The 12141-nt window shown below is 38.8% G+C and overlaps 1 protein-coding gene across 1 annotated transcript in view; it reads right to left on the reverse strand.

Moving 5' to 3' along the window:
- Positions 1–3908: 3908 nt before the first annotated feature.
- SMPDL3A (sphingomyelin phosphodiesterase, acid-like 3A) overlaps positions 3909–12141 on the reverse strand; it is a 35908-nt gene continuing 27675 nt past the window's right edge. Inside the window, exons 5-8 of the mRNA XM_006879143.1 lie at positions 9259–9428; positions 7731–7911; positions 5504–5628; positions 3909–4226 (exon numbers count right to left, since the gene is read on the reverse strand). Coding sequence (XP_006879205.1) covers positions 3909–4226; positions 5504–5628; positions 7731–7911; positions 9259–9428 — 794 coding nt within the window. The remainder of the gene's footprint in view (positions 4227–5503; positions 5629–7730; positions 7912–9258; positions 9429–12141) is intronic.

A 12141-nucleotide genomic window follows, 5' to 3' on the forward strand; every position in this document is an offset into this window, starting at 1 on the left:
AATTGGGATGGGAGTGTTGGAGACAGTGCGATTGGCACAGGACAGAGCGGAGTTTAGGGCTGTTGTACATAGGGTCGCTATGAGTCGCAAGCAACTCGACGGCACATAACAACAACAACACTATTAAACTTTTAAACAGTAGTGTGGTATCATGAGTTTATTGTCCAAAGTGACTTTCCTAGCCAGAGGTTTTCATTTCACCACATACCTGGGACAGGAATCTGAAATAAGGTATATATGAATGAATCTTGATGGTATTGGTAAGTTTTTCCCATCCAAGAAGGTTTAAATTGAGTAGAGTTAGCAGCAATGGTGAGAATCTCAGTATCTGTAAATGACAGGAGTCAGAGACTACCACAAGTCTTCAGAGTCAGATATTAATGTGGCAGTCAAACCTGGAACTGCATAACATTAGCAGACTCAAGGGAGAATAAGAGATTAACATCAGACAGAATTGTTTGGGTTGCTGCCCCACAGAGCCAAGCAAGGGGCCTTTACCCAAACTTTCTATAGGACTATGGAAGATGTCATAACAGGCAGGACTGAGGATGCTTTAAGACACTCACCTAAGCCATGAGGTTGAAGGTCAAAGGGTCTCCAACTATGCTTGAGAAGGTGTCTGAACTGAGAATTTCCATCTTTCTGCCAATTTTAACTGCAACCTGTTGCCTTCCCAAACAAATCCCATTATCATGATTACGATCAGTGAAACCTGTATAGTTACAATGAATTTCAGAATCTGTAGTAAAGCAGAATGGGTGTTAGAATTAGTAGAAGTAGGTTGCAAGAGTGTGGAGGACATGTCTGACCTCATGGAAATTGGTTTTGTGGTTGTTTTTGAAGGCGACAGTTCCTCTTTGTTGAGCTCAGAATTGGCCATCCTCATACTGCCCTCATTCTGTATAACAAAATTTGTAATGTGGAAGAAACTTAAATGTTAACATCCAACAAACATCCCTCATAGAGGCATGAACTTCCTGTATGATGATACTGAAATTGTACACTTGCTCATTTTTTAAATTTTTTTCATTATTTTGTGTGTGTGCTGTCAAATTGGATCTGACAGCAGAACATCTGGTGGATTTGAACCGCATACCTCTGGGATTGCAGTGTAGCTTCTTGCCACCAGTGCTCCCCTTTGCTCTTTTTTTTTTTTTTTTTTTAAATGCTGGGAACTCACTGGCCTAAAGCAACCATGCCATCTTTGTTTTTTACTGTTTTTGAATTTCCCTTATCTAATGCAAACTTGTTTTCTTAGAACTTCTGCCTATGTTCATATAAGAATGCATGATCAAATTTAGAAAAGCCCACTTTAGTTGCAGATAAAATTATTCTAAACAATGTGGTTATTTTATTACAATCAATATTTTCATTTTATATTGTTAGCCTATGAAATCAAGGGGTAAAAAACTTTAAAAAAAACCCCAACTGATTTATAATGAGATCTTTTATTTACAAGGTCTTTCATTACATGATGTCAAACCAGTCCCAGTTGGAAAGATGATGAATTCCACTTGTAGTAGCTGACCTAAAGTTGCTGGTTTTACGCCTTTTCCAGCAAGCCATTGAGGTCTGTAGTCTTCTCCCTGTCACTTCTCAGCCTGCTCCATCATCTTCAATTTTAATTCTGTGAATTAGTCAGGAGAGGACAGTCTGGGCCAAGAGAGCACTAAGAACAATACTTTAAAGGAGGGGGGAATCCTTTATTACCTCTTGGAACATTTTAACAAAGAAAATGACTATCACTGCATCCTATCATATTGTCTTGGGGAGATAGTAATGCAATTTTAATTCATTTTACCAATATTCAGTAGGTATCAGTCTTTGCTCTCGATTTAGGACCTTGTGCTTGTAGCTGACATAAAGACAATTGAAAATATTATGAAAAGTGAGTAGTTAATGTTGACTCTCCTTCACACGTAAGCTGGTGAAATATATTCCAGTGTTTTACAGATTTGAAGATGGTCCTAATGAGACACTGGCATTTTTTCGCAAGAATAGACAGTATACATAAGTAGTTCCAATCTGAGTTTATCTATGGCATTTAAGGAGATGTGCTGACAATCCAAAGACAGGTAGTTCACTGCTTTGTAAAAGAAAGATGGGAAATTTAATTTTATGTGATTTACAGCCTCTGAAAACTTGTTGAAAGCTCAGCTATGAGTTCAGACTTGTATTTATTTTTAAAAATGTTTGGTATTTTGGTTTTTAAGGTTTTTTTAAATAAGGCTTCAACAAGCATGAATTAAAAGGCTGAAAATAATTCTATTAAGAATACCTCATCATTTGCCTTCCAGGTCAGTGAGTGATATATTTTCCTGACAACTCCAGTGAACAGGAAAGATCCAACAGAGACACCAGTCGTCCTCCCTTAGACGGTGCAACACCCATTCTTTCCCCCCATTGGACGCCCACCATTTTGGCCCATTTGCCTTCCAGTTAGGGTGCTGGGGCCTGTGGCCCTAAGGCCAAATAAGGGAGATCACCAATAAGCAAAATATTGTCAAGACATGACCTGCAACTTATACAAGAATGAAGTCAAGGACCTGCCACTGAACTGTCCTATAGTACAGAAAACAGGTACTTTGGCTTCAAACACTGCTGACTAGCTACATCATATGGGATTTCTTAAAGTCAAGTGGAAGACGTAGGGTGGAGGCAAAAGTCTTTCTAGCAGAGAAAAGGAAACCTGATTGGGAAAAAACATTTGGCAATACCATTTCACATAAGGGTCTCATAGCAACAGTTTACAGCATCCTACAATGCCTCCATAAGAAAAGGACTGATAACACAATTACAAAATGGGCAAAAGACATGGGAAATTTTTTCAGATGGTCAACAGACACATGATGAAATGCTCATCAAAATCACTGGCAATAGAGAGATGCAAATCAAAACTACAATGAGATAGCCTCTCACTCCAATAGCAGTGGCAAAGTTTAACAGAACAGAATGTAATAAATGTTGGAGAAGATGTGTGAGATAGGAACTCTTATACACTGTTGGTGGGATTGTAAAATGTACAACTCTGGAAGCAGTTTGGCATTTCCGTAGAAAGCTGAACATAGAAATTCCATGTGACCCAGCTATTCCACTGCTTAATATTTACCCAGAGAGAATGAGAACTGAGGCACAAACAGAGACTATTACACCAATGTTCATAGCAGCATTATTCACAATTGCATGGACATGGAAACAGACCAAATGTCCAACTACAATAAAAGAGATTGAGAAACTATGGTACATTCATACAAGGGAATATTATGTAGCATGCAGGAACAATGATTTTATAATCACTACCTACTTGGGAGGGACTAGAAAGCATTATGCTAAGTGAACTAACTTAGTCCCATCAGGACAAATACTGTATAAAACCATTATTATAGAATGAGTATGAGGCTCTAAGGAGGGGTGGGGAGGAAGCAGAGGGGTGAGGACAGTGGGGGTTAGAGGATGGTCAATCATAGACTCGTATAATTTGATGGGTGGATGGGGGGTACGGTAAAGGAAATGGGAAAGATCTGGTGTGAAAAACAATGTATAAGAACTTTTTAAATAAAGTAGTATAAAAAATAATAACTCATTCTCAAAAAAGTAATTTGTTTTATTGAATAAAGATAGTTTCAATAAGAGTATAAATTAGCTTTAATTGTATAATCTGGAAACCAGGATATTTACATTCAAACATTATTCTACTAGTAGGTAATTTAAATATATTTAATTTGATATAAATATAGATTTTAAAGAATATCCATATTTGGACATAATTTTTTTTAAAGGAAAGAAAACAAAGACAGAAATTTTGCTTGTCCTGTCAGAAATTCACAAAGATTTGCATAAAAATTTCTATTAATTTATCTCAGAAATAAGGCAATAAACCAATTTCCATGAACACAAACTTTAAAATATTAGGGATTGTGCTGTATGTAAAACTGTTTGAGACAATCTATATAGGAAATACGATCAAGATTCATAATTGCACAAATTTGGAAGGCCTTACATGTCTCATCACAAATTACACTGCTGTCATAACTCACAAAGAAATAATTGTAGTACTTCATAAACTGCTTACTGTCTAGAACTGCAAATTGTTTCGCTAAACTGTATAAATTTTTTGGTTGCAAATCTTCAATGCCATAGACTTGGGTCAGGATGTACTCCAGTTTCCAGTTAGATTCTCCCTTCAGATTAGCCTCTGTTAGGTTCAGGTAATACTGCAACATATCCTATAGTAAAAAACAAAAAGTCTGGTTTACTTCTCAGTATAGAGGGAAAATGTGGCATCAAAATTGGAGGAAGACTCATCAACAACCTGTTCTATACAGATGACACAGACTTCGTTGCCAAAACTGAGGAAGACTTGAGGTATTTGCTGGAGAAGGTCAAGGACTGCAGCTTTCAATATGGATTGAAGCTCACCATCAAGAAAACAAAGATTCTCATCATAAAAGATAAAGATGAGACACAGATTTTTTAACAGCTTCAGCTTTCTTGGCTCCACAATTAACACGTACCAGTAACCAGGAAATCAAAAGACAAACTGCATTAGGAAGTCTACTGTTGCGGACCTCTCCAGAGTACCGAGGAGTAATGATGTCAGTCTAAAGACTAAGGTCCACATGATCCAAGCCATGGTCTTTGCAATTAATTGCTATACATCAGAGAACTGGACATTATTTTAAGAGTTTCTGATCTGCCTCTCAGTTCAATGAGTAGTAACTAAGGTCTTGAAACCTTGTCATTCAAGGTACAACATTGTCCCTATTCACCAAGAGTGACAGCAGTAACAAGAATCAGAAAAATTTGTTTTTGTTTTTGTTTTTTTTTAATCAGAAAAATTTGTAATGCAGTTTTAGTTGCCTTCATGAACGTCTGAATACTTTTGAGCCCCATTACCATTAAAGAATGTTATCATTAAGCACTCTATTAATCATTCATGTTCAAAAAGGGGTATATTCAGATTAAAAAGATCTCTATAAATGTTAAAAATATAGTTATTTAAATATTTCTATTTAGAACTATCTTTAATGTGAAATAAAATGACAAATCAATTATAAAATCTAGATTTACTGGACTCACCAGGATTGCAGAGACTTCTAAATACGTTGTGAAATGAGAACTGTTGAACCTTAAATTAAAATTATCTCCTGAAGTCATTTATCTAAACAACACTTTAGCCAAGTAAGTAAAGAATATTTGCTTTGAGAATTATACTCTTTTTAAGAATTATCTATAGTAGATCAATCTGACAAAATAAATCTAAAGTCAACAGATGGGCACCAAATTGAGCACAATTTAAATTCTGAAATCCTGATGGAAACAGCTTCTCATCAATTTACATGTAGAAAGTGTTGACACATTCCAACCATCAAAACCAACAAATTCTTAAATTTCCTTTTTAAAAAGATATTACATCTATGCTTAGAAACATTCAACTAAACCAGAGTAAACTGTAGAGACATGCTTTAAGTATACAGTGAACTCTAAAATTGTGCAAACATACCAATAACTGATAATTATGAGGATCATACTGAAATAGTCTGACACCAGGATTGTTGGTTTGCTTTTCCAAAACACTCTTCACTGGAGTAACAGCAGGAGCCACAAATAGAGAATTTACTGGACTTCCTGCAGGGGAAAAAATAGCTGTTAAAAAAACCTTAAAACCTAAATTTAACTATAATAAAAATATTAAGAAGTTTCCTATTAAAATGATAGAGCCAAATTTTGTATGAACATTCATTGATCATGACTGCTAAGAGGCAAATGATGTAAGGAGAAACTTTTTTTTTAAATAAAGCTAGAGAATTTTTACTATGGCTTAGTATTAGATAATAGTAAGTATTAACTATTTTGTTAAATAAATCAATGTCTATACATTTAGCAATATCTACAGAGGTTTATAGGCTAAAATTATCTAATGTTTGATATTTACTTCAAAATAGGCAAAGAAAATGTAGCAAAATCATTGAAAAAAATCAATGATGTGTATACTGGGTTTCATTGTATTTCTCTCTCTGCTCTTATGTGTTTTAATTTTTCAAATTTAAAAAAGCATCTGTAATCAACATCCTTTGTACCAGGGATCAGGAGATGTATTGCACTGGGAAAGTCAGCTGTCAGGGACCTCTCCAAATTATTGAGGAACAATTATGTCAGTTTGAAGACTAAGGAGCATCTATTCCAAGCCACAGTCCTTTTCATCACTTGCTACACATCTGAGAGCTAGACAATGAATAAGGACCCTTTTCAGGACGAATCTGTTTTCCTAGCAGTCCATGGTACTCTCAATACTCTTCTCCAGCACCACAGCTCAAAGGCATCAAATTCTCCTTCTATTCTCCTTGGTCATTGTCTCTGATTGCGAAGACCATGGCCTGTATCAGATGCACCTTAATCTCCAGAGAGACACCACTGCTCTTCAGTACTTTGGAGAGGTCCCTAACAGCAGACTTTCCCATGGCAATACGCCTTTTAATTTCCTAGCTACTGGTGCCAAGAGTGTTGACTGTGGAGCCAAGCAAACTAAAGCTGTGAACAATCTCAATCTCTTCACCATCCATCCTGATGCTGCGAATTGGTCCAGTGGCGAGAATCTTTGTCTTCTTGACATTGAGCCTCAATCCATATTGGAGGCTGCAGTCCTTGGCCCTCTGGAGCAGGTGCTTCATGTCCTCCTCAGTTTTAGCAAGCAGGGTTCTGTCGTCTGCATAACGCAGATTGTTGATAGATCGTCCACCAATCTTGACCCCACATTTCTCCTCATAGAGCCTAGCCTCCCGGATAATCTGTTCTGCATACAGGTTGAAAAGGTATGGAGATAGGATGCATCCCTGGCATACGCCCTTCTCAATTTTAAACCACGCAGTGTGTCCTTGCTCTGTTCTGACGACTGCCTCCTGATCCAAGTATAGGTTTTGCATTAGAACAATCAAGTGTTCTGGGATTCCCATTCTTCTCAGAGTCAGCCACAGTTTGTTATGATCCATGCAGTCAAACGCCTTTGCATGGTCAATGAAACACAGTTTTTATCTTTACTGGCATAAAATCGGAACTCTTCATTTGTAAATTTACAATTTTCTGCACTCATACCAAAGAAACTTTTCAATACAGTCAACTCAGATCAACTCATTGCCATCAAGTTGTAACCAACTCACAGCTGACTCTCCGTCAGGTTTTCAGAGGCTGCCAATCACAGGAGGAGACTGTCTATTTTTCTATTGCTGAGAAGCTGGTAGATTTGAACCATCTGCCTTTGGGTGGTAGTGCAACTTGTTATCCATTAGGAAATAAATTAAAATATATTCTTATAAGAGCTTAATATATTTTTTTTTGTTAAACCACTGATACAGAATTGTGTTTGGCTCTTTAAGTCCCCAGAAGTAAAATAAATAAAAAAACAAACTTGAATCTACCTGGGAAGTACTAAGAAGTGGGATTTTTTTTTTTCTGGGCAGAAGGATCTGAAAGCAAATTTGAATGAGTTGCGTTTCAGAGGTTTTGTTGCCTGTAATTAAATGATGGTGGTCCTGTGGAGCAAGTAGGGATGAGTGCTGATGAAAACCAATTGCCGTCTAATCTTACTTCAGAGACTCATCATACAAACTACATGAAATTGTTCAGAAAAGACTGGTCCTGGCAATGTAATATAAGGAAATTTAATGTACTGGATTTTATGTGGTGTGTTGTGCCTATTAAACTGGAGAAATTGAAGGAAAGTCTCAGATTACCTTCTGTGTCTGAAAGAACCATAATACTATCTCTGTGTGTATGTCCATAAAATTGTCCTGCAATGACATCACTGTATTTTCTGAAAATATTGATCAACTTCTCATTATAGTACTCTCTCATGGCTGTGGTACTCCTTGAATATGGCAGATACCCCACTGGAACGTGTGCTATCAGGTACACCTGGAAAAAAAACACACAAAGACTAGTGAGAATCGCTTTGCATATTTACCATAGCTAAGTGTTATCTAGGGAGCTCTGGTGGTGTATCCACAGGGAGTTGAGCTCTTAGCCCAAAGATTGTGCCTCTCTGGAGGTCTGGATACACCAGTAGCATGACGGGAGAAAGGTGAGCAATCTACACCCATGCAATTTACCGCCTCTGAAAACCCACATGAGGTCAGCTATGAACTGGTTCCAATTCAATGGCAAACAGCAAAACTCCATGGGAGGATCAGCTACAAGTCAGTCCTTACTGCAAGGAAATGACTGACTTTTGTCTTTTGGAAGCAGGAGTAGCATCCACTTCCTAAACAACATGTCTCTGGAAACTATGATCTTTGATAAATGCTGATAGTTATAGAAAGGCCTCAGGTCTTTTGTTCATAGGGTCACTATGAGTCGTGCTCTACTCGAAGGCAATCAACAACAGCAGCAGCAGCAAGTAACATTTAGATGCCCAAGACGGAAAGATTTGAAATATAGAAAATGAGTCAATAATCTTTCTATTTTACAGGAAAAAAAAAGAGACAAGAACAGAAAAGTTTTTATATTTGCATTTGTCTCATCTGAACTACACTATTGATATATAACTCTGATCTTGATCATAGATCATTTTTTAAAAGTAGATCTTTTCATTATCATAAAAATAGAAGGATAACTAATAAAACATGCATGGGGGCCAGGAGGGAGGAGGTGAATGAAATGCAAAGGATCTGGCTGGGACTTAAAAAGATAAGCAATGATGGGTATGGTCCAACGGTGATTAATTTAATAAAACAGAATACATGAGAATGAGTGTGTGAAACGCAATGTTAATGAATAATACTATGAAACACAATGTATACAAACTTTTTAAGCAGACCAATACAAAAAGTCTTTTGATTTATAGATGTTAGTCAATCCTAACAATAATCAACCCTCAAAGTATTACATGCAAAATAAAATGACAGAGAGGCACTGTAAAGTGTTTATATGAAACCATCTTCACCTGGAGATAATTTTCTTTTCTAAATACCTGATTCCCTCTCCTCTCTTCTAGTCCAGTAAATACACCTACTGAGCCCTCTGTTAAGGACTCGAATGGCATGCTACCAGGGCTTTGGTCTGTGGTAAACAGTGCCGCTGACCCAAAGCAATGCACTGGGGTGGTCTGAATCCAACAGTGGCTCTGCAGGAGAGAGACAAGCAATCTCCTCTTATGTGATTTATAGTCTCAGAAGCTCACTAGAGGGTCAACTACTAGCTAACCAAAGAGCAATGGGAGTTTTCAAGCCTTGTTCGTTGGTGGTTTTGGTCTATGGGGTCTACCTTTTCCTTATTTTGCCAAGAGTTGTTCAATGTCTTTTCAAGCCATTCAAACTGATTTGCGGGGTCGGTCTTGTTCAAGGTCACAATATTTGGGCCATAGTACAAGTTTGTGTTCAGACTGATGATTCTAAGGCTCGAATTAGTGGTAACCTTCTGTGAATAAAAGCCACCTATAAAAAAAAATTAGGGAAAGACAAACATAAACACATGCACACACATACAGTGAAAGCAAATTATTAATAAAGATTTGCAGTCCTGTCAAGAAAATTGAATTTATCTATAGCATGGTTTTATTTACATATTCAAAGGTCATCAGACTAGAATCACATCTAACAATTATTAAATAAATATATATAAGGGTTAAACCGGGCGGCTCCTTGGAGGCAAGGATTGTGAGGCTTCGTCTGGCATACTTTGGACATGTTGTGAGGAGAGAACAGTCCTTGGAGAGGGGCATTATGCTTGGGTAGGATGGAGGGACAGCACAGGAGGGGAAGGCCCTCTAAGAGGTGGATTGATTCAGTAACTAGGGCAATTGGGATGGGTGTGTCAGAGACAGTGCGATTGGCACAGGACAGAGCAGAGTTTAGGACTGTTGTACATAGGGTAAGCGACTCAACGGCACATAGCAACAACATATAATTTAGAAGCAGTAGTGGCATCTGCCTCTGGAAACTCTATGAACTTTGATAGATGTCAATAGTTGTAGAGGGGCTTCAGGCCTTTTGTTCATAGTGTTGCTATGAGCCATGCTCAACTCGAAGGCAATCTACAACATGTATCTGCTCAGGTCCAAAATACCAGTTCAGCATATGAAAGCAATAATTATATTCAATCTTAGATGTTCAGATGATTAAATACTTTGGCATTAAGTGACTGGTCTACTGAATTTTATTTATTTTTTGGGGGGAAAATGTTTTCTATGTGGAAACTATAGAACAATATCATTCATTTCACATGCAAGCAAGATTCTGCTGAAGATTATCCAAAAACTACTGGAACAGCACATCAGCAGAGAACTGCCAGAAGTCCAGGCTAGGTTTAGAAGGGGTCATGGTACTAGGGATATTGTAGCTGATGTTAGATGGATATTGGCTGAAAGCAGGGAGTACCAGAGGAATGTGTGCTTCATTGATTATGCAAAGGTGTTTGACTGTGTGGACCATAACAAACTGTGGCTGACTCTGAGAAGAATGGGAATCCCAGAACACTTGATGGTGCTAATGTGAAACTTATACTTGAACCAAGAGGCAGTCATCAGAACAGAGCATGGAAACACTGCATGGTTCAAAATTGGGAAGGGAGTACTCCAGGGATGTGGCCTGTCTCCATACCTTTTCAACCTGTATGCAGAACAGATCATCCAGGTGACTGGGCTCTATGAGGAGAAATGTGGCATTAGGATTGGTGGAAGATCTATCAACAATCTGCGTTATACAGATGACACAACCCTGCTTGCTGAAACTAAGGAGGACCTGAAGCACTTGCTGTTGAGGGTTTGCAGCCTTCAATATAGATTGAGGCTCAATGTCAAGAAGACAAAGATTCTTACCACTGGACCAACTGGCAGCATCAGGAAGGATAGTGAAGAGATTGAGATTGTTAAAAACTTTAGTCTGCTTGGCTCCACAATCACACTCTTGGCACCAGCAGCCAGGAAATTAAAAGACGTATTGCGGTGGGAAAGTCTGCTGTTAGGGACCTCTCTAAAGTACTCATGAGCAACGATATGTCTCTGGAGACTAAGGTGTGTCTGGTACAGGCCATGGTCTTTGCAATTACTTGTTATGTGTCAGAGAGCTGGACAATGACCAGGGAGGATAAGGAGAATTGATGCTTTTGAGCTTTGGTGTTGGAGAAGAGTGCTGAGAGTGCCACGGACGGCTAAGAAAACAAACAGATTCATCCTGGAGAGGGTTAAAGCAGGCTGCTCCTTGGAGGCAAGGATTCTGAGGCTTCGTCTGACATACTTTGGTCATGATGTAAGGTCCTTGGAAAAGGACATCATGCTTGGGAGGGTGGAGGGCAGGTGCAGGAGGGGAAGGCCCTCCAGGAGATGGATTGATTCGGTGACTGGGGCAATCGGGATGGGTGTGTCAGAGACAGTGCGATTGGCACAGGACAGAGCAGAGTTTAGAGCTGTTGTACATAGGGTCACTATGAGTCGCAAGCAACTCGACGGCACATAACAACAACCAACAACAACAACATATCAATTCCTCTATCTTTACACTACTGTGGAGTTAAGATGGTAGAAAAAAGCCTGCAGGGTGCAAAGAGTCTGTGATCAACTGCTAACCTAAAGCTTAGTGGTTCACACCCATCCAACAGCTCCATGAAGAAAAGGCTAGAAAACCGCTTCTGTAAAGGTGGTTGTTGTTGACTGCTGTTGAGTCCAACACGACTCATAGCGACCCTATGAACAAAAAGCCCGAAGCCTTTCGATAAGTATCATTGTTTCTCAAAGTTCATAAGGTGAGTTTCCAGAGGCATGTTGTTTAGGTAGTAGGTGTCACTACTGCTTCCAAATGGTGGTAGTGGTGGTTGTTTTGTAACATCAAGTCATCTGAATCATAGCGACCCTATGTATAAGAGCACCAAAGTCTGCTCTACCCCTTGCCAATCTTATCACCTCCGATACACCTATCCCCATTAACCCAGCTACTCAATCAATCCACCTCATCGAGGGTCTTCCTCTCCTGTACTGTCCCTCCACCCTCCCAAGCATGACGTCCCTCTCCAAGGACTGATCCCGCCTTGCAACCTGTCCAAAGGAAGTCAGACGAAACTTCAGAATCCTTCCTCCAAGGAACAGCCTGGCTTCACCCTCTCCAGGAGGAACTTGTTTGTTCCCCTGGTAGTCCATGGTATATTCAATACTCT

Source organism: Elephantulus edwardii, unplaced genomic scaffold (assembly GCF_000299155.1).
Source record: "Elephantulus edwardii isolate Elephantulus edwardi_28Jun2011 unplaced genomic scaffold, EleEdw1.0 scaffold00002, whole genome shotgun sequence".
Classification (NCBI taxonomy): domain Eukaryota; kingdom Metazoa; phylum Chordata; class Mammalia; order Macroscelidea; family Macroscelididae; genus Elephantulus; species Elephantulus edwardii.